This window comes from Neophocaena asiaeorientalis, unplaced genomic scaffold (genome assembly GCF_003031525.2).
Source record: "Neophocaena asiaeorientalis asiaeorientalis breed wild unplaced genomic scaffold, Neophocaena_asiaeorientalis_V1.1 scaffold90, whole genome shotgun sequence".
NCBI classification, from domain to species: domain Eukaryota; kingdom Metazoa; phylum Chordata; class Mammalia; order Artiodactyla; family Phocoenidae; genus Neophocaena; species Neophocaena asiaeorientalis.
Window position 1 is genome coordinate 1,671,103 of NW_020172445.1, and position 27,599 is coordinate 1,698,701.

The 27,599-nt window shown below is 39.6% G+C and overlaps 1 protein-coding gene across 3 annotated transcripts in view; it reads right to left on the reverse strand.

Moving 5' to 3' along the window:
- Positions 1 to 27,599, reverse strand: part of CBFB (core-binding factor subunit beta) — a 60,596-nt gene extending 32,997 nt beyond the window's left edge. For 2 of the 3 annotated variants that reach the window (XM_024732912.1, XM_024732906.1), the window contains exons 1-3: positions 27,355 to 27,593; positions 27,040 to 27,126; positions 22,421 to 22,537 (exon numbers count right to left, since the gene is read on the reverse strand). In XM_024732912.1, coding sequence (XP_024588680.1) covers positions 22,421 to 22,537; positions 27,040 to 27,126; positions 27,355 to 27,432 — 282 coding nt within the window. In that variant the 5' untranslated portion in view covers positions 27,433 to 27,593. Of the gene's footprint in view, positions 1 to 22,420; positions 22,538 to 27,039; positions 27,127 to 27,354 lie in introns of all 3 variants that reach the window. The other variant, XM_024732917.1, reaches the window with a different exon arrangement.

Sequence of the window (27,599 nt, forward strand, 5' to 3'; positions counted from 1 at the left end):
AATCCGCCTGCTAATGCAGGGGACACGGGTTCGAGCCCTGGTCCAGGAAGATCCCACATGCCGCGGAGCAACTAAGCCTGTGCGCCACAACTACTGAGCCTACGCTCTAGAGCCCGCAAGCCACAACTACTGGGCCTGTGTGCCACAGCTACTGAAGCCCGCGCACCTAGAGCCCGTGCTCCGCAACAAGAGAAGCCACCACGATGAGAAGCCTGCACATCGTAATGAAGAGTAGCCCCTGCTCGCCGCAACTAGAGAAAAACTGCATGCAGCAAGACCCAACGCAGCCAAAAATAAATAAATAAATAAATTTATATTTTAAAAAATAGCATTAAAAGTATCTACTAAGAATAAATTTAATACGAAACAGGTAGGCTCTAATAAGAAGAAAATACCTAATTTTTGAAACACAGAAAGAGACTTGAAAAACTAGTGAGATGTTATGTTCTCTAATGGTAAGACTACAAATGCCAATTTATCCCAAAGTAATCCTTATTTTAACGAAATTCCAGTAAAATCTCAAAATAACGTTTTCTGGAATTTACAAAGTCAGTCTATAATTCATACAAAAGAATCAGACTATCCAAGAGAATAAAAGAAAGTATTTTTCTGCTCTTTCAGCTATTAAGACCTGTGACAACGCAAGCAGTACATATGCAGTAGTGCTGTGGCAGCCAGAAACAACTTGATGGAATAAACAAAAAAATTAAAAAACAAAACCACATATACAAGTACTTAATAAATGAAAAGGGTAACATTTCAAATCAATGGTAAAAGGGTATTTTACTTAACCAGTGGAGATGGGAAAACTGACTACCATTAAAAAAAAAAAGTTTGAAAAAAAATAAAATGGCTAAAGTATTAAAATAAAACAAGGTAACTATTTCTAAACTAAAGGTAAACATTTTAAAAATTAGGAACTTCCCTGGTGGTTGACTGGGTAAGACTCTGCGCTCCCAATGCAGGGGGCCCAAGTTTGATCCCTGGTCAGGAAACTAGATCCTGCGTGCTTGTGGCAACTAAGCGTCCGCATGCCGCGACGAAGCTCCCATATGCTGCAACTAAGACCCGGCGTAACGTACATACATAAATATTTTAAAAAAAAATTTTTAAATTAAAAATCTTAATAATGTGTATGAGAAGAGATACCAGGTTCTACCACATTGTCAGAGGGAGCGTGAACTGGCTAACAATTCCGGGAAGGCATTTTTTGGCAACAGTGTGAATTTTCCTCTTACAAACAGCTCGTGGGGCTTGATATCAAAAACAACAAACAACCCAATAAAAAAATGGGCAGAAGACATACAGATGGCCAAGAGACACATGAAAAGATGCTCAACATTGCTTATTATTAGAGAAATGCAAATCAAAATTACAATCAGATATCGCCTCACACCAGTCAGAATGGCCATCATTAAAAAGTGTCTACAAACAATAAATGCTGGAGAGGGTGTGGAGAAAAGGGTACATTGGTACAGGCACTATGGAGAACAGTATGGAGGTTCCTTAAAAAACTACCATATGATCCAGCATATCCCACTCCTGGACATATATCTGGAGAAAAACAGGGTTCAAAAGGATACATGCACCCCAATGTTCATTGTAGCACTGTTTACAATAGCCAAGACATGGAAACAACCTAAAGGTCCATCAACGGATGAATGGATAAAGAAGACGTGGTACAATATATACAATGTAATATTACTCAGCCATTGAAAAGAATGAAATAATGCCATTTGCAGCAACATGGATGGACCTGGAGATTATCATACTAAGTGAAGTCAGAGAAAGACAAATATCATATGATATCACTTATATATGCAGAATCTAAAAAAAAAGTGATACAAATGAACTTATTTGCAAAACAGACTCACAGCTTTAGAGAACAAACTTATGGTTACCAGGGGAGAAGCGTGGTGGGGAGGGATAGATTGGGAGTTTGGGATTGACATGTACACACTACTATATCTACTACAGATAACCAGCAAGGACCTAGTATATAGCACAGGGAACTCTGCTCAATATTCTGTAATAACCTAAACAGGAAAAGAATTTGAAAAAGAATAGATACACGTATATGTAAAACTGAATCACTTTGCTGTACACCTGAAACTAACACAACATTGTTAATCAACTATGCTCCAATATAAAAATAAAGAAGTTTTTTAAAGTGTGAAATTTCCTTTGACCCAGCAATGTCATGCCTATGAACGTATCCTAAAATTTAATCAAAGATGTACACAGAGTATTTGATTACAAGGCTGTTCACTCTTAAGGGTTTTTTAATAACGGCAAAAGGTTACAAATAACCTAGATGCTCAACATCTTGTTGTTTAATGTTGAATCAATAATCTGTATTAAACAAGGTGTCTTTAAACAGAAACATAGATAAAAAAGATTATGTATTAACTGGCTGAGGAGGATGTTGTGACCAGAGGCTTGCAGGAACCTAACTCTGTATTTTCCGTGGAAGAAGTTGTTCGGTGTTCATTAATTCCACATCTGCAGGGACTTTATAGAAGATAACTACCATAAATTAGGAGAAGCAACCATAATTATTTTTTAAAGGAAAGGAATATTCTCACTATGCTTAACCCCAAGACAGCATGGGAAGAGTAAAAACTAAATGTACTTTAGAATCAGATAAAACCTGGATTTAAATCCTGGTTCTAACAGTGTATTTGAGACAAATCGTTTAAGATTGCTAATAAGCCTCAGATTCCTCACATGTAAAATCAAGGCTAAATAACACCTCTTTCATAGTTGATAGTAAAAATTAGTTAAGCCAATGTACATACACTTATGAAACATACAGAGCACCATAGAAACTGAATGCTTACACACAATACTTCCACCAAAGTTTTACACAGTGATTTCTCTCCAAGGGAAAGAAGCCATTTTTTTTGAGACAATGAACAGTTGATCACACCAATGAATCAGCAGATAAGCAATAATACTGGGATGGCCACAGGCACCCAGGAAAACAAGATATTCCACAAAGGAAGTATGCACCCTGCCTTTTAGTTGTAATCATTTCTGTAGTCTATTTAACAGATTCCTTTAGAAGATACTTGGTTCTGACTCATTCTCCTTTAGTCACATGTTCCTCCTCATTTAGAAATGCATAGTCAGCTGCTTGCCTGTTGGATAATCATTACAGTCATTCAACCTCACTTGCCTCTGAATCATAACTGGGTTGCATGTTAAGTGTAAAAAACAGCTTCTTCTATAGTGATTTAATGTAATTTACCAATCTACTTCTTACAGTTCAAAACAGAAAACAGTACTTCTTGCAGAAATCGTAACATGGATTAACACAGAATGTGCCTGGAACTTAAAAGATTAAGCAAGCAAACGTGTGCAGGCGCGTGCATGCACACATGCAGACAGACACACACTCAATAAATGGATGTGTTAACCAAACCCATCCTAAAAGGCATATGGAAAATGAATTAAAATATGTAAAAGTAAAGAAAAAAAAAAAGGCATAGGGACCTGAATAGCCAAAACAATCTTAAAAGAACAAAACTGGAGGATTCACACTTCCCAATTTCAAAACTTACTGTAAAGATTCATTAATCCAAACAGTATAAAAAAAAACAGCATAGTATTGGCATAAAGACATATAGACCAATGGACTAGAGTAAAACACCCAGAAATAAATCCTCACATAGGTGGTCAAATGATTTTTGACAAGGGTGCCCAGACCATTCAATGGGGAAAGGACATTCAATGGTGTGAGGCGATATCTGATTGTAGTTTTTTTTTGTTTTTTTTTTTTGCTGTACGCGGGCCTCTCACTGTTGTGGCCTCGCCCGTTGCGGAGCACAAGCTCCGGACACGCAGGCTCAGCAGCCATGGCTCATGGGCCCAGCCGCTCTGCAGCATGTGGGATTTTCTCGGACCGCGGCACGAACCCGTGTCCCCTGCATCGGCAGGCGGACTCTCAACCACTGTGCCACCAGGGAAGCCCTGATTGTAGTTTTGATTTGCATTTCTCTTCAATGGGGAAGAATAAAGTTGAACCCTTACCTAACACTATCTACAAAAATTACTTCAAAATGTACCAAAGACCTTAATGTAAGACCTAAAACTATAAAACTCTTAGAAGCAATGATAAAATCTTCATGACACTGGATTTAACAATGATTTCTTGGGGATGACACCAAAGAAACAGGTAACAACAACAAAAATAGACAAACTGGACTTTATTAAAATTTTAAAAATTTGTACATCAAAAGACACTATCGGGGCTTCCCTGGGGAACGGGGGACATGTGTTCGAGCCCTGGTCTGGGAAGATCCCACATGCCGCGGAGCAGCTAAGCCCGTGCACCACAACTACTGAGCCTGCACTCCAGATCCCGCAAGCCACAACTCCTGAAGCCCGGGCACTTAGAGCCCATGCTCTGCAACAAGAGAAGCCACCACAATGAGAAGCGCACACGCCACAATGAAGAGTAGACCCTGCTCACCGCAACTAGAGAAAGCCCGCACACGGCAACAAAGACCCAACGCAGCCATAAATAAATACATACATACATACATACAATTTTTTTAAAAAAGGACACATGCACCCCAATGTTCATTGCAGTACTATTTACAATAGCTAGGTCATGGAAGCAACCTAAATGTCCATCGACAGATGAATGGATAAAGAAGATGTGGTACATATATACAATGGAATATTACTCAGCCATAAAAAGGAACGAAATTGGGTCATTTGTAGAGACGTGGATGGACCTAGACACTGTCATACAGAGTGAAGTAAGTCAGAAAGAGAAAAACAAATATCATATGTTAACGTATATATGTGGAACCTAGAAAAATGGTACAGATGAACTGGTTTGCAGGGCAGAAATAGAGACATAGATGTAGAGAACAAATGTATGGACACCAAGGGGGGAAAGTGGTGGTGGGGTGGTGGTGGTGGTGTAATGAATTGGGAGATTGGAATTGACATATATACACTAATGTGTATAAAATGGATAACTAATAAGAACCTGTTGTATAAAAAAATAAAATTCTAAGAAAAAAAAGAAAAGTTACATGATATAAGACTTAAAAGAAAAAAAAAAAGAATATAGCTTCTGGGGACAACATGTGGCAATTCCTCAAAAAATTAAGAACAGAATTACCATATGATCCAGCAATTCCACTTCTGGGTATATACCTAAAAGAACTGAAAGCAGGGTCTCTAAGACATATTTGCACACCCATGTCCGTAACAGCAGTATTTACAATAGCTAAAACATGGAAACAACCCACATGTCCACTGATGAATGAATAGATAAGCAAAATGTGGTCTATATATACAATAGAATATTATTATTCAGCCTTTGTTTTTCGTTTTTTTTTTTTTTTTTTTTTTTGCGGTACGCGGGCCTCTCACTGTTGTGGCCTCTCCCGTTGCGGAGCACAGGCTCCGGATGCGCAGGCTCAGCAGCCATGGCTCACGGACCCAGCCGCTCCGCGGCATGTGGGATCCTCCCGGACTGGGGCATGAACCCGTGTCCCCTGCATCAGCAGGCGGACTCCCAACCACTGCGCCACCAGGGAAGCCCTCAGCCTTTTAAAGAAGGAAGTTCTGCAATATGCTACAATATGGATGAATCTTCCAGACATTATACTAAATGAAATATGACAGTCATAAAAAGACAAATACTGTATGATTCCACTTATAAGAGGTACTTAGAGTAGTCAAAATCACAGAGAAAGAAGAATGGTGGCTGCCAGGGACAAAGGGGAAGGGGGAGTCGAGGAATGGGGAGTTACTGTTTAATGGGTATAGAGTTTGTTTTATAAAATAAAGAGAGTTATGGGAAAACTCATGTAAAAAGGAAGCAGTTCATGGTGAACCTAGAATCAGAAAATATAGAGCAGCCCACTTCCTCTGATCATTATTTCCTCCAGACCTCCAGCATACTGTGAACAATGGCTCACATTGTGCCAGATGCCCCAAATCCAGAATGAGCCCTAGGTTTTCCATAACCTACTCATGACTCGGCTCACAAACTTCCCCAGAGGCTTTTAAAATTCGCCAGGAAGCTGAATCCAGAAGTAACACTGAGATTTTGTTCAGCTTATCTCCTAGCAACTTTCATGTTGAACTGACATTATAGTCCTTTATTTACATTGCCATGAAGTTTGTGCTTGCTATATTCAGTTTTTCAAAATTAAACAAATCACTGTTTAGAAATACATCCACAGGAACAAGATGATAAAGAAAAGCAAGGAAATAAATATATTAATCAAGGTAGTGAGAAGTTTTTGTGGAGGGGGGAATAAGGACTGTGAAGTTTTTTAAGGCATCACTATCCAACATAAATATAACGGGAACCACAAATGCAACTCACATATATAAATGTAAATTTTCTAGCAGCCATGTTTAAAACACTAAAAAGAAACAGGTAAAATTAATCCCAGTAATATTACTTAATCAAATATATCTAAAATATTATTTCAACGTGTAATCAATATAAAAATTATTGAGATATCTTACATGCTTCTTTTTTTTGTACCAAGTTTTCAAAATTCACTGTGTACTTTTCCACATACAGCACGTGTCAACTAGACTAGCCACGTTTTAAGTGCTCAATAGTCACATGTGGGGACTTCCCTGGTGGTGGAGTGGTTAATACTCCGCGCTCCCAATGCAGGGGCCCCGAGTTTGATCCCTGGCCAGGGAACTAGATCCCACATTCATGCCAAAACTAAGGAGTCCACCTGCCACAACTAAAAGAGCCCATGTGCTGCAACTAAGGAACCAGTGAGCTGCAACTAAGGAGCCCACCTGCTGCAAACTAAGACTTGGTGCAACCAAATAAATAAATGTTTAAAAAAATAAATAATATTGCTTAAAAAAAAGCCACATGTGGCTAATGGCTACCTACTACACATCACATGGACGTTCCTTTTATTATTATTCCTAAAACCATACATATGTTTTTAAAAAATTAATTAATTTATTTATTTTTGGCTGCACTGGGTCTTCCTTACCGCGCGCGGGCTACTCATCATTGCGGTGTGCGGGCTTCTCACTGCGGTAGCTTCTCTTGTTGCGGAGCACGGGATCTAGGCGTGCGGGCTTCAGTAGTTGTGGCATGCGGGCTCAGTAGTTGTGGCTTACGGGCTCTAGAGCACAGGCTCAGTAGTTGTGGCGCACGGGTTTAGTTGCTCCACGGCATGTGGGATCTTCCCAGACTAGGGCTCAAACTCATGTCCCCTGCACTGGCAGGTCAATTCTCAACCACTGCTCCACCAGGGAAGTCCCCATACATATGTTTTTATCTACTCTTTCATAAGATCACTTAACAAATGAAAACATGACTAGCTTTTCAGGGGAAAATGCGTTAAATAACAAACATTTAAAAAGTAAAATATGCAGAAATAGCCCACCTAATTTGGGACATTTTATAAGGTATTTTAAGTGACAATAAAAATCACTGTATTAAATTTTACAACACAAAAAGTATGCTGAAATATTATACTGGTTTTATTGTACAGTCCCACAGAGTTAATGTCACGTGTTGCAAATTTTCACTAAACATCATTTTTCAGAAGAATGCTCCACCTAGACACATTGATGGTCCATCGTCTGGAAGAGCCATTCCTTCTGTGAGCCATCTGAGAAGATGTTCACGCACCAACAACATTCATACTCTGAGATATACATGGCTTTGTTAAGTAGAAAAACCCTTAGATTTTTAGTCTAGTCTAAACTTTGGTAATCTGTAATATGATTTATATTCTTACACAAAACTGTCCTTCACAGAGGTATATTTAAAATTCCTGGGAATTCCCTGGTGGTCCAGTGGGTAGGGCTCTGTGTTCCAAATGCAGGGGGCCTGGGTTCAATCCCTGGTCGGGGAGCTAGATCCCACATGCATGCGCAACTAGGAGTCTGCATGCCGCAACTGAAAGCTCCACATGCCACGACTGGGAGTCTGCACGCCACAGCTAAGAAGTCCGAATGCCGCAACTAAGAGTCTGCATGTCACAACTAAGAAGTCCGCATGCCACAACTAAAAATCTCGCATGCCACAATGAAGTTCCCACATGCCGCAACTAGGGCCACTGCAACTAAGACTTGGTGCAGCCAAAATAAATAAATAAATAATAACAACAACAACAAAAATTCCTGCTGGCTTTCTCACTGTATACAAAAGTAATGTTAGCATAAGCATCACAAACCACCATCAACTTTAACACTGTGAGGCCCTGAATGCTATTTCTGGACTCTCTGCAACTCCAAGCCTCTACTTGGAACTCACTTTGCTTAAAGAAGTCCCTATCCCACCCCAAAACAGCTCCATATAGCTCCCTTCATTTCTTTCTTTTTTTTTTTTTTTTTGCAGTACGCGGGCCTCTCATTGTTGTGGCCTCTCCCATTGTGGAGCACAGGTTCTGGACGCGTAGGCTCAGTGGCCATGGCTCACGGGCCCAGCCACTCCGTGGCATGTGGAATCTTCCCGGACCGGGGCACGAACCCACGTCCCCTGCAGCGGCAGGCGGACTCTCAACCACTGCGCCACCAGGGAAGCCCAGCTCCCTTCATTTCTTAACTCTCTCTTATCGGTACTTTTTCACTCAGGTTTAACAAGCATTACCACTTTAGGTTTATATAAATTCTTTACAGCTCTCAAAACTTTTCCAAGTCCTATCTGACGTTTACAACCATCCAATAAGAAGAAAAAGTTTAAAAGAAGAAATTAAAACAGAGATTAAATAATTCACTTGCAGAAGGTCACAGAGCCAGTAAGTGGTACAAGCTAACACCCAAAACTCATAACTCTATACATTCACCCAAACCACAGGTGCATTAATGGACTGCATTATTAATGTTTCCTAAGTATTTCAGTACACGTAAAAATAGACTATTTCCCTAAAAATAAATAGAGACTGGACAGTCAATTTCATGGTTAAATCCTTAACCATCTAGAACAATAAATGACATGAACTCTTCACATGACTTCAGAATATATTATATGAATATCCCACCCCCAACCCAAAATAGACAGTTTACTAGTTCTGCCATCTTCATTCTGTGATTCAAAGTAAACAATGCGTTTTAAAAAATACGTTTATTTATTTACTCGGCTGCACTGGGTCTTAGTTGTGGCACACAGGTTCTCTAGTTGTGGTGCACGGGCTCTAGAGCGTGCAGGCTCTAGAGCGTGCAGGCTTAGTTGCCCCAGCATGTGGGATCTTAGGTCCCTGACCAGGGATTGAACCCACGTCCCCTGCATTGGAAGGCATTTTTAAGAGAGTCCTAAAATGTTCTGACCCAAGAGGTACAATTTCAAGTGAAAAACATACAAAATTAAGTTATAAAATTCTTTGTTCCTTAACTAAGACCAAAAAAAGGTAATGAAATAAAAGAGGCAGATGCTATTTATTGTAATCCATTCTGAGACAACTCTGTTAAGAATTATTTCTAAAAGTATTACAGCTGACTTTACCAAATTATTAACACAAAAAATTGATTATGTGTAGTTTTCCAGCAGCTTATCATCACAAATATCATTTGCACTCTGTTAGAAAAACAATTCAAGAAAAGTTAAAGGTTGAAAGGAAAAAGATGGAAGTTAAAGGTTGTTCTGAAGTCATCAAATGAGGTCAAAAATGACCATATTAAAATATTCACTTTAAAAGAAAGAATAACTTGGTGGGCCAAAATATTCAATAACTTTGGAAAGTGGTATGTGGAGTTTCTAGCAACTTACCTAATGATTATTAGCAGCAGTGTGGTAAACTGCAAACAACACAGACTCTTGGGTAAAAGACCTGGGTCTCGATCCTGGCTCTACCTAGGAAACAGATTACATGACTACTAAAGATTTATTTAGCCTCTCTAGGCCCCAGTTTCCTCAGCTGTAAAGTCAAGTTATCATTAAATGTGTTCCAATATCAAATAAAAGACTTCACTATAGCGCAGGATTAAGAGAAGTAGTAATGTATATATCATCTAGTACTAGTGGTGGTGATCACCATAAAAGCTAGTTTGTAGATTGTCAAAATGTATTTTAAATGGTCGAGTTCTGAAAACGTTCTGAATTTGATAGTGGTGATGCACATTGTGAATATATTAAAAACCACTGAATTGTACAGATGGATGAGATGGTAAATTCTATGTTACATGAATTTTACTGCAATTAAAAAAAGAAAAAATGGCCCAGCAGCAATGTTCTGGATAGCAAAGGGATGGCAAGCCAGGACTGAAAAGCTGGAATAAGCAACACCCTCAAAAAATTTAGAAGGGTTTTCCCAAAGGGCCATTATTTAAAACAATACTCTGCAAGTGAGGCCAGACACTTATTAAAAATTATCATTTGGGCTTCCCTGGTGGTGCAGTGGTTGAGAGTCCACCTGCCGATGCAGGGGAAGCATAATATTTTATTTATTTGAAAACATCTAAATTCTCCTAATGGAAACGCTGCAGTCACATGTTCCTAGGCTACCCTTTTGTTTTTTTTGTTTTTGTTTTTTTGGGGCTGTGTTGGGTCTTCATTGCTGCGCACAGGCTCTTCCTAGCTGTGGTGAGCTGGGGCTGCTCTTCCTTGCGGTGCGAGGGCTTCCCATTGCAGTGGCTTCTCTTGTTGCAGAGCACGGGCTCTAGGTGCGTGGGCTTCAGGAGATGTGGCCTGCGGGCTCATTAGCTGTGGCACACGGGCTCTAGAGGGCAGGCTCAGTAGTTGTGGCGCACAGGCGTAGTTGCTCCGTGGCATGTGGGATCTTCCCAGACCAGGGCTCAAACCCGTGTCCCCAGCATTGGCAGGCGGATTCTTAACCACTGCGCCACCAGGGAAGCCCTACCCTTTTTTTTTTTTTGAAGTACGCGGGCCTCTCACTGCTGTGGCCTCTCCCGTTGCGGAGCACAGGCTCCGTACACGCAGGCTCAGCGGCCATGGCTCACTGGCCCAGCTGCTCTGCAGCATGTGGGATCCTCCCGGACCGAGGCATGAACCCGCGTCCCCTGCATCGGCAGGCGGACTCTCAACCACTGCGCCACCAGGGAAGCCCTACCCTTTTGTTTTAATCTGAAGATTAATCTGCCTTCATATCTAAAGTTTTAAAACACAGAAGGGCTTAGTATTGACTGTATACATGGAAAAAAGGTTTTCCCCTGTAAAAACAACCTGCCAACCATTCCCAGACTTGACCCTTTCCTGCTGAGGACACACAGTACAGCACAGCAAAGTATCAGAGTCCTAAAAGCACAGTTACACTGCCAAAAGGCACATTTTAAGTGTTATTTTAAATTCTTGGTTCCTAAATACACATCAATTTGAGAAGGCCCAGTCTAAATTGAAAAGCTCATAGTAGATAATAGTTTCCAACTATTTACATTGTATACTTTCATAAAAGAAGGTAACAGTAATTAAACTCCCCACCAAATCACTGTCTATAACATGAAGAACACAGTTAGCTAGTCTGTGGCTTCTAATATTCTGTAGAAAACTAAGTATCAAAGAAGTGATATCAAATAAATAAAGTCTCTAAGTCTGCTCAAGCTAAATAGCATTAAAATTTACAAATGCTTTCTTCTCAGTAAAAAGGAGATCATAAAAGTATCAATCTATGTTATCTATGTAGCAATTAAAACAGCACCTGGCACATAGCCAGTGCTACAGAACTGTTTGCTATTATTATTCTAATTCTTAAATGAGGAAATTAGAGTACACAGGAGCAAAGGGAGTCCCATATATTCAGACGTAGTTAATAAATGTTTTCTGCCCACCAAAACACCTTTACTAGAATGCCCAAAATTTTCTGTAGGAGAGAAAAAGATTTTTCATATGATTGCCATGTGTACAGTATTGACTGACTACTGTTTCCTACATTTGCAAAGATTTCCTAGATGGATGAAGACTCATGTGTGCTCGTTAGGTACATTGATGTCCATATTTCTCATCTTTTTATTCTAAAAATTAACACTGATAATCATTTTGTTGCTTCTTTCTTATACAAAGGTATCTATTTCTGATTTTTCTATTCTTTGATAGTTAATAACAGTAAGATCAGAAAGATATGGATATTTTAATGTCAGATAAAAAAGTATCCTACAATGAATAAGATGTGCAGAAAATTCAAAGATAAAAAGTAAATGCTATATCAAATAGAATAATTTTTACTTTAAAATTTAAATATACACAGAAAAAAATAAGAACAGCAATATAACAAAACATTAACAATGGTTTTCTAAGAGGTAGGTTATGGATGATTTTTATATCTTTTCTAAAAGTATATTTTCCAAATTTTTCTTATTTCTTTTGTCAGGAAAAAGGTTATTTTAAAACACTACATTGAGGGACTTCCCTGGTGGTGCAGTGGTTAAGAATGCCAATGCAGGGGACATGGGTTCTATCCCTGGTCCGGGAAGATCCCACATGCCGCGGAGCAACTAAGCCCATGAACCACAACTACTGAGCCCACGTGCCACAACTACCGAAGCCCGCGCACCTAGAGCCGGTGCTCCACAACAAGAGAAGCCACCGCAAAGAGAAGCCGGCGCACCACAATAAAGAGTAGCCCCCGCTCGCCGCAACTAGAGAAAGCCCGCGCGCAGCAACAAAGACCCAACACAGCCAAAAATAAAATAAATAAATTTATATATATAAAAAAAACCTCACTACATTGAAACAACACAGATGAACCTTAAAGACATTATGCTGAGGGGAATAAGTCAGTCACAACAGGACAAATACCATATGATTCCACTTATAAGAGGTACCTAAAGGAATCAAATTCACAAAGACAGAAGTAGAATGGCAGTTGCCAGGGGCTGGGGGCATGGGAAAGGAGAACGGAGAATTATGGTTAATGGGTACAGAGTTTCAGTTTGAAGAAGATGACAAAAGCTCTGGAGATGGATGGTGGTGACAGTTACACAACAGTTTTAATATACTTAACGATACTGAACTGTACAGTTAAAAACCGTTAAAATGGTAAATTTTTTGTGATGTATATTTTACCATAATAAACAAAATAAAAACACAAGCTCAAAAAAACCAACCAAACAAACAAACAAACCCAAACATGGAGGTCCAGTGGTTAAGACTCTGCTTCCAATGCAGAAGGCATGGGTTCGATCCCTGGCTGGGGAACTAAGAGCCTACGTGCCATGCAACGCGGCAATCAATCAATCAATAAAGACTTAAAGAAAAATACATCAAGCTCTTGAAGGAACTACCATTAATTTCAAGATTATCAACATTATGAGCCAGGCAGCATTAAAGTTTACAAATCAGAGAAAGTTAAGAGAGGCACAACAGAAGCCAAAATTACACTTACATTATAGCAGTTTTGACAGAATCTGTATTTATATTTCCTAATACAATGTTTTTTTAAATAAATATTTTATTTTTTATTTTAAAAAATATTTATTTATTTGGCTGTGCCGGGTCTTAGTTGCAGCATGTGGGATCTAGTTCCCTGGTCAGGGATCAAACCGGGGCCCACTGCATTGGGAGCACAGAGTCTTAACCACTGGACCACCAGCGAAGTCCCCAATACAATGTTTTATATGCAGTCAAGGCTATCTCTACTTTAAAACAGACTTATAATAAAACTTCAATTGCAAAAATATCGATAAAGAACTTGTATTTAATACATAAAAAATGCTTACATCTCAATAATAACTTGATATCAAAAAATGGGCAAAAGTTTTGAACAGACACTGCCAAAGATACACAAATGGCACACGAGCACATAAAACATGCTCAACATCATTAGTCACTAGGGAGATGCAAATTAAAACCAAAATGAGATACCACTACAAACTCACTAAAATATCTAAAATTAAAAAGACCGACAGCACAAAGTGTTAGTAAAGACGTGAAGTAACTGAAACTTTCGTACATGGCTAGTTGGAATGTGAAACTGTATAGCCACTTTGGAGAGCAGTTTGACAGTTCCTTAAAAGTTATACTCATGAAACAACCCAGTAATTTCAGTCCTATATATCTACCTAAGAGAAATGAAAACAAATGTCTACATAAAAGACTTGTATATAAATGTTCAAAGCAGCAGAGTAGCCAAAACAAGGGGAAATAACTCAAATGGCCATCAACTGGTAAATGGATAAAGAAAGTGTTACAAGTCCAAACAGTGGAATACTACTCAGTAATAGAAAGGAATGGACTACTATACACACAATAAAGATGAATTTCAAGAGCAAGTTGCTAAGTACAAAAGACTACATACTGTATGATTCCATTTATATGAAATTCCAGAAAAGACAAAATAGTATGTAATAGAAAGGAGATAGTGGTTACCTGAAATGACACTGCCTGCAAAGGGGCATGAGGGAACTTTCTGAGGTTATGGAAATATTCTGTATCTTTATTGTGGTAGTAATCACACCAACGACTGTACACATTTGTCACTGAATTATATACCTTAAATAGGTGAATTCTGTTGTATATAAATTATATCTCAATAATGACAATTGAAAAAAAAATTACAAAAGAAAATGGGAAGCAGTAAAGCTGGGATATAGCAGCCCTTCTCAAAAACTGATTTCTTTAGTTGAACATTTCAATAGTCTTTATCCTTGAAGTGTCTGAATTAATCATTCAAAAATACTGGGGTAGGAAACAGAAGCAAAAAGGGAAAGAATTAAGGATGTTTCTCTCAGACATATTTTCTGACATCTCTAACTTGAAATATATAATTGAGATATGGCCAAGACTAAAATGTTATCTTTACATTAAAAGGTAAATCTAGGCAAATAATGCAATTCAAGAAAAGGGGAAAAGATCAGTGCTGTATATCAATTATATCTCAAAAAACCTGGGAGAAAAAAGAGAGGAAAAAAAAAAGAGTACATCATCTTCAAATACTTCAGAGGTACATTTATCATATATGAAAATTAATGTAACTCTAACTGGAAGGTACTATGATATTCTCATTTTTTTTTTTTTGCGGTATGCGGGCCTCTCACCGCTGTGGCCTCTCCCGCTACGGAGCACAGGCTCCGGACGCGCAGGTTCAGCGGCCATGGCTCAGCGGCCCAGCCGCTCCGCGGTACATGGGATCCTCCCGGACCGGGGCACGAACCCGGGTCCCCTGCATCGGCAGGCGGACTCCCAACCACTGCGCCACCAGGGAAGCCCGATATTCTCATTTTTAAACATTATTATTTCTTCATGAAGTCAGTCAACTCTTCTTGGATTTAAAAGTTGTTGAAATAGGGCTTCCCTGGTGGCTCAGTGTTAAGAATCCGCCTGCCAATGCAGGCGACACGGGTTTGAGCCCTGGTCCGGGAAGATCCCACATGCCGCAGAGAAACTAAGCCCGTGTGCCGCAACTACAGAGCCTGCGCTCTAGAGCCCGCAAGCCACAACTACTGAGCCCGTGTGCCACAACTACTGAGCCCGTGTGCCACAACTACTGAGCCTGTGTGCCACAACTACTGAAGCCCACGCATCTAGAGCCCGTGCTCCACAACAAGAGAAGCCACTGCAATGAGAAGCCCGTGCACCGCTACAAAGAGTAGCCCCCTCTCCACAACTAGAGAAAGCCCATGCACAGCAACGAAGACCCAATGCAGCCAAAAATAAATAAAATAAATTTATTTTTAAAAATTATTGAAATAAAACTTTTCTAAAAGCCCAGATTACCTATTTCAATGCACTGAACTGTTGATAACTAAGTGCTGGAAAATATACTTCATGTTTTAGTTGAATTGAAATACTTAAAGTCTTGATCTGACAAGTTAGTTGTAAAGTTGCCTCAATTTCTCTTGGGGAAACCACATTCCGAAGCGTTACCACAGATATCTTTTATTTGGAGTGACTGGGCTGTATAAGGAGGAGAGGGAACTTGCTGCTGAGCCTGAATACGGATTTCTCAAAGCTAACATTAAGGAGTCCTCTAAACTCTGCCAAATTGTGGATGGTATATAAACAGACACAATATTTATTTTGGGACAAAGATCCTGCAAGTAAGTAAGCAAAACACTCCAGAAGCAGCCGTCACAGACCTTTGAAGACATTTAAAACAAGAGTTTGTCCTCATGCATTAAATCAAATGCTGTTAAATTTTGCTTTGTTATTTTATGCTGATGAAAATGAATGATAAAAGATTTTCATTTTAAGTATAAATGTTCAGAAAGGACAAAAAAAGTAAAACACATAACTTATCAAAAATGTTTAAAAGTACCTACTCTAACACCATACACATTATGATTACTCCCAATGTCTGCTATTAACATTACCTGACTATCAATTAAAATCATAAGGTATAAATAGCAATGCAACAACCATATAAAGTTTAACTGCTTTTTCTGGGACCAGATAGTATTCTAGATATATCTAGATAAAACTAGATAGTATATTCAATTTCCATAGAAAAAATGGTAAATAGCACTATAAAGTTCATTTGTTCAGTTTATAAAGTGTTTTCATACCCTTCATGCTCACAAACTAGGATCATGTAGTAAGCATAAACAATCATTAATTTAAAAACCTAAGGAGGCTTTCAAAAACACAATGCATGCAAAAACCATTACTCTGACCACTCAAGACTAATAACTTATGGTCAACCATAATTATCTGCATTTGTTTGAAATAAAAATCAATTGGAAATAGATTCTAAGAGGAAAGATCAAATGAATTGGGTGTTGCTTGGTCTACAAAAATTTAACATAAGAATGATTTCAATTCTATCTGTTGCATCCCTTGTCTTCTGACAGCTAAATTAGAGGAAAGCAGTTTAAGTTAAGGAAGAATTATAAACATTTTGGCTGTTTAGGTTTATAAAATACCAGGATGGACCACTTGGGAAAGATGCAGCCTCCCAACATAGTAGAGCTACCTGAAGTGAAGCTGACCTAAGGCACTCTACAGCACTAAAACTCCTTGATTATCTATAATCTCACCCTACAAACCCATCAAATAGCCTAACTTTGGATAGGGCTTTACAATTTAAAAGGCATTTTCACATATTCTGGTACATCATTTAATCCTCACATGAGGTATATGAATAGGGAAGACATTCTGATTCCCAATTACAGGTAAGGAAACCAGTTATGATTGTCTTTTGACTTATATCCAGAGCTCTTTCCACTACACTGTATTATTTTAAACCTCTTCTAACAAAGACCCTTATTAAGAGTCAATGTAGAGAACTCACTAGATACCTGGGTGCAAAAGTCAAATATATTTGAAAGACAGACTATAAAATTGTGTGCTCTGACTTGATGGTCAGTTATCCATTAACAGACCTTCCTTACTGAAGACCCTTGGTTTGAAAATATTCCTACAAACACAAAGGTAGAAAGAATGAATAAAAGGACTGGTTTTGCTATGACCACTTTCTTAGATCATAAAGCCATATTTCAAATCAAAGAGACTATGGAGCTTCTGTTTCCTATTAGCATTCTAATTTTTTTCTGAATTCATCAAATTTAAGTGAACATTGTGGTAGCCAGCCTCCAAGATGGCCCCAATGACCCCAGCCTCCTCTCATGTTTGTGAATAAACCACCCCCCTTCCTGTTGAGTGTGGGCTAGACTTAGTGACTCACTTCTAATGAACAGGAGAAGACACAAGTGATCAGAGAATAGGTCATAAAAAGCAGGGTGACCTCATTCTTTTTCTCTCTATGGAGAGGAACATGTGACTAGGAACTGAAGCCACTGACCAAAAGTGATGAGTGAGCTTGGAAGGGGATCCTTTAGCTCCAGCCAAGCCCTCAGAGACTGCGCAGCCCCAAGAGCTTGACTGCAATCTCCTAGGAGAACCTAAGCCAGAGCCACCCAGCCAAGCCACTCCCAGATTCCTGTAAAAGGGCAGGAGGAGACTGAAACATTATCTGGATTGTGGGTGGTGTTTACATGGGTGTGTACATTTGTTAAAACTCAAATTATACACTTAAAGTGGGTGCATTTTTTGGTAAGTAAACTATACTTCAATAAAGTTGATTAAAAAAAAAGCCACTGAACTCTTGAGATAAGCAAAGGGTCACTTATGAAAAAGCAGTGCCATAACTTAAGAAGTTAAGGGTGGGTGGTGAGAAAACAGAAGCTGCAACAAGCTACCACCACAAACTCACATATACTAAACTGCTCCTCAAAACTGCTCCACCCACAGCTTTTCTCATCTCAGATGACAGTAATCCCATACTCCCAGCTGCTCTAACCAGAAAGTTAAGAGTCATTCTTTTTTTTTTTAATTTATTTATTTATTTTTGGCTGTGTTGGGTCTTTGCTGCTGCGCGCAGGCTTTCTCTGGTTGCGGCAAGCGGGGGCTACTCTTTGTTGCAGTGCCCAGGCTTCTCATTGCGGTGGCTTCTCTTGTTGTGGAGCACAGGCTCTAGGTTCGTGGGCTTCAGTAGTTGCAGCACGCAGGCTCAGTAGTTATGGCACACGAGCTTAGCTGCTACGTGGCATGTGGGATCTTCCCAGACCAGGGCTCAAACCCGCGTCCCCTGCATTGGCAGGCGGATTCTTTTTTTTTTGTTTTTTTTTTTTGTTTTTTTTTTGCGGTATGTGGGCCTTTCACTCTTGTGGCCTCTCCTGTTGCGGAGCACAGGCTCCGGACGTGCAGGCTCAGCGGCCATGGCTCACGGGCCCAGCCGCTCCGTGGCATGTGGGATCTTCCCGGACCGGGGCACGGACCCGTGTCCCCTGTATCGGCAGGTGGACTCTCAACCACTGCGCCACCAGGGAAGCCCGGCAGGCGGATTCTTAACCACTGTGCCACCAGGAAAGCCCAGAGTCATTCGTTTTTTTAAAGATTTTTTTTAAAAAAATTATTTATTAATTTATTTTATTTTTGGCTGAGCTGGGTCTTCGTTGCTGCCCGTGGGCTTTCTCTAGTTGTGGCAAGTAGGGGCTACTCTTCGTCGTGGTGCACAGGATTCTCATTGCAATGGCTTCTCTTGTTGCGGAGCATGGGCTCTAGGAGCACGGGCTTCAGTAGTTGTGGCTCGTGAGCTCAGCAGTTGTGGCTTGTAGGCTCTAGAGCACAGGCTCAGTAGTTGTGGCACACAGGCTTAGCTGCTCTATGCCACGTGGGATCTTCCTGGACCAGGGCTCAAACCCGTGTCTCCCACATTAGCAGGCGGATTCTTAACCACTGCGCCACCAGGGAAGCCCCTGGAGTCATTCTTGACTCTCACACCTTACATCCAATCCATAAGCAAATCCTGTTGGCTGTACCTCAAAATATATCCAGACTATGACTACTTCTCACCACTTCCATTGCTACCAGCCTAGTCTCTCACCGAGACTAAAGCAATAGCCCAACTGGTCCCCCTGCTTCACTCTTGCCCCCTAAACCTGTTAACCCAGCAGCTAGAGTGATCCTTTCAAAACTTAAGGCAGATCATATCACTCATGTGCTCAAAAAGCAGAAACTACTCCCCACTCCACTCAGAATAAAGTCCACGTTGTTGCACGGTCTCCCACAGTCACATAAACCGGCTCCTTGACATCTCCCTCATCTCTTCTACTCCTCTCCTCCTCACTCAGTCTACTCCAGCCATACCGGCCCGCTTGTTGTTTAATAAACACACTGTGCAAGCTCCCACTCTAGGGCCTTTACAAGGCTGTGTCCTCTGTCTGGAACATCTTTCCTTCAGATATCTGCATGGCTCATCATTCCCTAACCTCTTCGGGCCTCTGCTCAAATATGACCTTCTCTACCCAGACTATCCTATTTAAAATTACAGACATTCCTGTTCATTGATAACCCTTATTTTACTCTAATTTTCCTTTTTTTCCAGAGCACTTACCACTCTGTAACATATTACATACCTTATGTACTATGCATATTGCCTACTACTCCATTCCTTCCATAAAACAACCTCCAGGACAGGATCTTTGTTTTGTTCACTGATGCATCTCAAGTGCCCAGGACAGTGTTCACTCAGCATACATAACAGGTGTTCAACAAAGAACTTCTGAATGAATTTTTGAGTAACTGTGTCAGGTACTGAGCTAAGCACTTTATATACACTATTTCATTTAATCACTACGGCCACCCTGGGAGATATGTATTAAACTCACGTTATAATTGAGGACCATAAAGATAAAATAACTAGTCCAAAGTTATAGAGTAATAAATGAAGTAGTATATGAAGCCAGGACTTAATTATACCTAACTTGAAAGGCTTAACCACTCATCTTCTCAAAGCTGGGTTTGAATAGGAAGAGAACTAAGCTGCCTTAGGATGTAACAAGGTCAAGAGTATGTGGAAGAAGAGACACTGATTTTGGATCCAATATAAGGAGCAGAGGCAAATAATTAACATTTAGGGAAATTCCTTCAATTTGCTTTGCTTCTAGTCCTATGGGCACAGAAATAAACGTTAATGGTTATCAGAAAGACATCATAAAAAAGGAGGACGAGAAATAAGAGACCCTGTAGCCTGAGCTCTATGGATGAGAAAACACGGGTTATCTTTTCTCTAAATTCACTGGAGTACTTATTTATCCCAGTGGTATAGAGTGATATACTAGCAGGGTTTTTTTTCATTAAATTTTTTCCCCTAGATTCTACTGGCGTAGTACAAGTGTTGGTAAAATTATATTTGAGAAATATATCATCTATGCACAAACATTTACAGATTTAAATCTGAGGGAAAGATACAGATTTCTGCCAGCGTTACCATCCTTGGAACACAGCCACGTTCATTTGTTTACGTATTGTCTATGGCTCCTTTCACACTGTAACAGCGAACCTGAGTAGTTGCAACAGAGAACATACGCCTGCAAAACTGAAAATATTTTCTCTCTGGCCCTTTACAGAAAAAAAATTATAAAACAAGTATTAAAATATAAGTTTCTTACATCAGTTCTAGCACTCTTCCTGATATATTTGAAAACAAAACCTCTAAATTCTAGAATAAGCCATCTAACGTTTTTGTTCTTGTTGATCATATAACTGAAAACATCTCAATGGCTTAAGTCCAAAGATAATGTGGTCTTGTACTTCCTTGGTGGCGCAGTGGTTAAGAATCCTCCTGCCAATGCAGGGGACACAGGTTGAAGCCCTGGTCCGGGAAGATCCCACGTGCCGCAGAGCAACTAAGCTCGTGCGCCACAACTACTGAGCCTATGCTCTAGGGCCCATGTGCCACAGCTACTGAGCCCACGTTCCACAGCTACTGAAGCCCGTGTGCCTAGAGCCCGTGCTCCACAACAAGAGAAGCCTGCGCACCGCAACAAAGAGTAGCTCCCGCTCGCCACAACTAGAGAAAGCCCATGTGCAGCAACGAAGACCCAACACAGCCAAAATCAATCAATAAAATTTATTTTTAAAAATAATAAATAAATAAAATTAAAGAAAACAAAAAACCCCTCTTCGTTGTATATATACAAAATAAGAAAATCCTTTTCGGAGGGGTGGTGGTGGTGGGATGAATTGGGAGATTGGGATTGACATATATACACTAATATGTATAAAATAGATAACAAAAAGAACCTGCTGTATAAAAAATAAAATTCAAAAATTCAATCAATAAATAAAAAGAAAATCCTTTTCCTAATACAGTCCAATACAAAAATCTTTTAAGTTCCTCAAAGGACTATTTAGATGTTTCTTATGTTTTGCAAATAAAGTGATAGGTTATACTATTCACGATGACACTTAGAAAAGTAATTTAGCAAGTTAATAAAAATAGGTATAGAAATACACTGCAAAGGAAACAGGAGAAATACTGAGTACAAAATGAGGTCAAAAAATTTTCTTTAAATATTTTATTTCAAGAAGTCAATTTCCACATTAAAAGATGAACCAATCCAAGATATTATTCATTAACATTTCATCAAAATCATAAACACATTTAACTTAGATTTTAATATGGCTCTCAGCTTAAACATTTCCAACTACATTTTCCATATATTCAACCTAAACTTCCAACATAATAATTTTAAGACATTTATGTTTCCCAGAAGCTTTTCCTCAAAACAAAAAAATTATTTCCAAGTTAACAACTTCACATTGTTTTTCTCAAAATTAAATTTGCTATATTAACAGAAGTAGAAAGCTAACCATAAACTATTTCCAAATATTATTAAATTTTAAGCCTACAGAGGCTTTTCCCATTTTTCTCTAAATTTCATTTTTTTTTACAACACTATAGTCACACACATTTTAGTAGAACAAAAAATTTCTTGTCAACACTTCAAAGGAATTAAGTTTCAAATGTTACATGTAAGAAAGCACACTACTCTCTTTAAGGGCTAGAACTTTCTATGGCAAATGATATAAACATGAAATTAGCAATAAAATTATATAAAAATTTGATTTTTAAAAATTGTATTATATCTTTATAATACGGAATGAAAACAAATCTGATCATATGCCTGAATAATCAAACCTGTGATCTATTTATTAAAATGTAAATCATCAGATAATCTCTAGTAATAAAACCATCCACAGTATTTCAAATTGCAAAGAAATGTTTCCTACCTTGCCTGCTTCTCTTTCTAAGTCGACATACTCTCGGCTAGGTGTTTGTCGCTGTTCTCCCTGCCAGCTGGCCGGAAAAAACTGGAGAGACAGATTGGTTCCTGTGGCCACAAAAGCCTTTTAGAAAAATCAATACAAACAGGATCAGGAGCAGGACATTACATAAATTATGCAGGCAGTCATTTATTTTTACATCAGTTTCTGTCTTAAGCCAGGCAGCACCAAGATTACTTAAAAGTAAAAAAACATGCACTCATCATTTTTCTTAAGTATTAAGTTACAAACATCTGATTCCATTTTGAGGACATTTGCCATTGGCTGCTTAAATATAAAATCAGACATGGAATCAATACTTTCTTTCAGGTCATTTTTTGCTGACGTTAGTATAGTGCACTGCTAATGGCTAACCAGAAGCCACCATCACTGTATTTAAAAACCTGTATTTTTAAACGTGAAAATCACTGAAGAGCTGAATATTTTGAATTTTAAAGCATACCACAATTTAAAGTTGTGCAAATGAGACATTTTAATTTTTCCTGATATCTCTTGCTCAAAGAAACACTATGCTCCAAAACCCATGTTAAAAATGCACTTGGAGATGACGGGAAGTGAAAATATCTCCACAATATATCACATTGGGAGGAGCTCATTATCATGAATAAACTAACCAAATATCACTTCAAGTGCTTTTTAATAACCAAAATTTATAAGATGAAGACAATATCCTCCATTATGGTTTTTAGCAGAATTCTCTCTCAGAGACAAAAATTCTAGTTTCAGGAAAGGCTCAGCTTAAAAAATACAGACCTTTTCATCCCCGTAGGTGTCTATTTTATCCAGTTTCCCAAATTCCAGTCACTTGCACAGTGAATACAAATAAATGTTAATACCTTCCTACTGAAAAAAAAAATGCACCTGGGACTGTCTCTCCTCTGATAAACCATACACTAGCATGTGATGTAACTACTTCTCATCTCTCTAAAACCTTGGATGATTAAAAAAATATGCATTTTCTAAAACCCAACTTTAGGAGAACTGATTCTGACAATAACAAAAGAGTATTCATCTAATATTTATAAAAGATTTGGATGGCACAGCTCAATAGACAGAACAATCTAAAACCATTTCAATACAGTCTCATTCTGTGTAGCCCCTGAGCAATTTACTCTATATTTCCCCCAAGTAAAAAATGGAAATAGCCATGTCCCTCTTCCCCAGGGAAAATATGAAAGAAATAAGTAAAAAACATTTGAAAAAAAATTTTTTTCATCATCTAAATGTTAACTCTTCTTTGTTGAAATCAGAGAACTTTTTGTTTGTTTTATTTTACTAACTAAAGTTCTTAAGCATAATTTGTTTCCAAGCATAGTCTTCATCTGAAAGCAAGGGGTTCACATTTTTGGGCAATTTGTTTAAAGCATTAGTTGATTCAGCTATCCACTAGTTCCCCTGATGATTAAGGGCTTAGATTCTTTAGAGATAAAAATTACAGTACTTCCTATGATTGGTACTCGTAGGTACAACTGTCAACCTAACTGCTGAACCTCTATAGACATCTTTAATGGCATTTCCCTAATCACTGGGATACCTTTTCTTGTGGTAAATGTTTTATATGAACAGAGGCTGAACAAACATCAATATTACAATATTAATCTTAAAAAAAAATTGCCCACTATTAGCATAACTGAACCATCGAACTGAAATGAACTAATAATAGTTCAAATGAAAACAGACACTAGGTGGCAAACTGCCTAGGCTGTGTGACCTGAGGCAAATTACTTAACTCTGAACCTCAGTTTCCAGTATTTGTAAAGTGCTTAGAACAGTACCAAGTAAATGCTACATGTATTTGCTAAATACAATGAGAAGTAATTTTGAGCTGAAGAAGACAGCCAACCTTGTCAGTCTCAGATAATGAAATTCTCAGGGCAGATAAGAGATTCTGCCCATGAATGAATACCCTCCGTCAAAATGCGGCAGCCATGTTTCTTCAGTATTCACCTAGTTACAAATCCTTCTGCCACCAGTGTACCCCAAATCAGCTCTGTGTTAGGTGAAGACATTCTGCAGCTCTTATTACCTCACCTCCTGCCTGAAGGCCAACCTCAGAAGAGATTTCCTGCTTCATCACTTCATGTCCATTATCTCAACAACATCCCTCTCTGAGACAGAAGTGGTAAAAACAGATCACTCTAAAATACCATTTCCCAAATTTATCTGACCACAGAACTCTTTATTTTATTTTATTTTATTTTACTGGAACACCTACATATACCTAGGAGTTGGGAAAATTCTGTTTGAAAACACAAAGATGTCACACTGGTAAAAGTGTCTGTATGGAGGATTTCTAGAATGTCCTGACTATACTTTACAGGTTTCATTAAACTGTAAAATAGCACACCTGTGCCAGTCCAACATACCTTTTATTCTTCCATCTTCAGGATTAAAAATACATAGTTTTTACTGCTTTCACAGTAGTCACCATACCTCTCATACGTATTTTTTTCTTTTATTAATCATTAGTGTTGAAGATATCTCTAACGCTCCTACTACAAGAGCTTATATAAGGAATAAATCAGGTTTTACCAAATAAATTCTACCCCTCACCCATAATCACTTTTATTTCATGCTATGATATGGAGTCTGGATAAGTTTTATGACTAAGAAGAGATGAGCATCACAGCCTTACACTGTTTCGCATCTAAATACAAAATAAATCCTTCATTAACCTCACTGATAAAGTTAAGGAGATGTTCATAATAAAAAGAATAAAAGAGAGGGGAGAAAGTGTTGGATATAGTTTTGGGAACTATGCATATTTTTATCATACATGGCTGCTGTCAAAATAGAAGCAAAAAAATGCCTTTTCCACGCCTATTTTCCACCACCAAGTAAGTAAAAACCACAGCCTGTTTATAAGTCATAAGATATATTTTGGGCATTAAGCGAAGTAACCTCTAAATTCAAATAATCAAGTACTTATGATGCAAAAGACACTGTGCAAAACCCATACAGAGGGGGCATATACGGAATTAATGTGGTCTCCATCCTCTAGAAGCTAAAAATCTCTCAATTTAAATATGGCTAACATTGAATTAAAGGGGGGGAAACTAGAAAGAGAGGGAAATGTGAAATTCCTTCCAAAAATAAAGTTACTTCCAAAACATCCATGGGTTGGGTATACCATCCACCTATTCCAAAAGGAAATTCAGACAAAGGATGATATAATCACTGAGGCAAGTAATGAATGATTCTTCTACCACTCAGTGCCAAAACCAGAAAGTATTTGTCCTATACATTTGAATCATATAACTATTACAAACACTCAAAAAAGTGGGCTAAAATCTAGACACTTTCTTTTATAATGTGCAATAATGACCAAATATTCTAGAGTTCCTAATAAATTTGGCCAGTATCTTCTCATGATCTGTAATACAATTCTAAAAAGCCTTCATTTTAAGCATCAAAATATTTTTAAAAAATAAACGATTTCAGTGATGAAAAGGCAGAATTTTATGATATGTGAATTATGTCTCAATACCAATAAATAGATTCTCTACTGTACAAGGAATGGGAGAAGCAAATGTTTCAATATGTCTTCCTATTGTTAACCTAAATTCAAACTGCTTCCATACCTTCAAGTGTGTGCAGATGCAATGGTCCAAGTCATGGAGCAGATAATCAGATTCCATTATACAGTGCTACAACTTTTTAAAAAATTAATAATCAACCTCTTCTCTTTAGTTTTTTCCTATGCACTTTTTGGCTTCATCATTCTCTCTTCATTAGCACCTCCAGTAGGACAAACCAAAAGGAGATGAGGGGAACTAGGACACTTGAATTTTTTTCAACATTAGGTTTCATGGAGGTAAGGCACCAAATCCACCACCTAAAACAGGGCCTGGGATCAACAGTGGGTTTTGCAGATCCATGCAATTCTTTAGTAACTTCAGGCCTAAACGGGATATGTTTTTTAGGTTTGGGGAAAAAACAAAAACAAAAAAACACCAAATGGTTTCTTTCTGATTCTCCTTAAGCTTAACATTCTAAGAAAAGAAGATGGCACGTTCTTGAGGGCTTTCCCCCCCCCCATTAGGACAACAGATAACTGGATTTACTCTCAGATTTACTCTCAGCTATACTGAAAATAAGACAGTTTCACATATAGGTTTACGAAAAATCTAGCGTCTAAGACACAAACTATCGCCCAAGAATCAGAACCTTGAACGAAGCCCAATTTTTTCCGTAAGGGTGTTTTCTTCCTACTAATAACCGACCCTTTTTTTAATCAGTGTCACAGCCTATACAACGACCTTTCCTTGTTTAGTTGGGCTCCGGTTTGAGTTCCACTCGCGGCGAAGTGTTTGCCGAGTCGTGTCTGGGAAACATAATCCACCCGCCGAGAACCACTGGGAAGAGTCTCCCCGCGAGGACGCGGCCCGCCAGTGTTTGGTTTCGCATTTTGAATCCCGAGTAGGAAGTGAGACGGCGCCCGCTCAGTTCCGGGAGCCGCGGCGTCCGCGGCGCCGTCCGGAACCGGCCTGGGCCGCGGCGGCCCCCGCGCAACAAGTGACCCGCGCGCGGCTTGCTCCCCTGTGCCCCCGGCCCCGCCGACTTACGATTTCCGAGCGGCCGTCACGGCAGGCGTTCTGGAAGCGCGCCTGGCGCTCCTCGTGGGGCCGGTCCCTGAAGCCCGTGTACTTAATCTGCAAGGCAGAGACGGCCCGAATTCAGAAGCCAAATCCGCGATGCCGCCCGCCCCGCGCGGCACCGATAAGGGCAACCAGAGTCTGCGGGCAGATGGCTGCCCGGCCGAGACTGCCCCTCCGCAGGCGCGCCGGCGCGGGCTTCCCGGGAGCCGCGCCGCCCAAACTTTTCTCCGCCCGGGCCCGCTCGGGGCGCGCCGCGGCCTCCCCGCCGCCCGCCTGCCTCACCTCACATTCGCGGCTCAGCTTCCTGAAGAACTCCTCGTTCTCGAACTTGCTTCTCTGGTCGGGCACGACGCGCGGCATCTTCCCGCCCTGAGGCTGCGCCGGCCGGCCGGGCTCCGGGCTTCCGCGGGCACCCGCTGGCCGGCTCTGCGCTGACCGACTGACCGCGCACCCGCGGCGCCCTGACTCTCGCTTCTCTTTGTTTCAGGCGCCCGCCCGCGTGGGCTCCCGCGCCGGGAGTCTGAGGT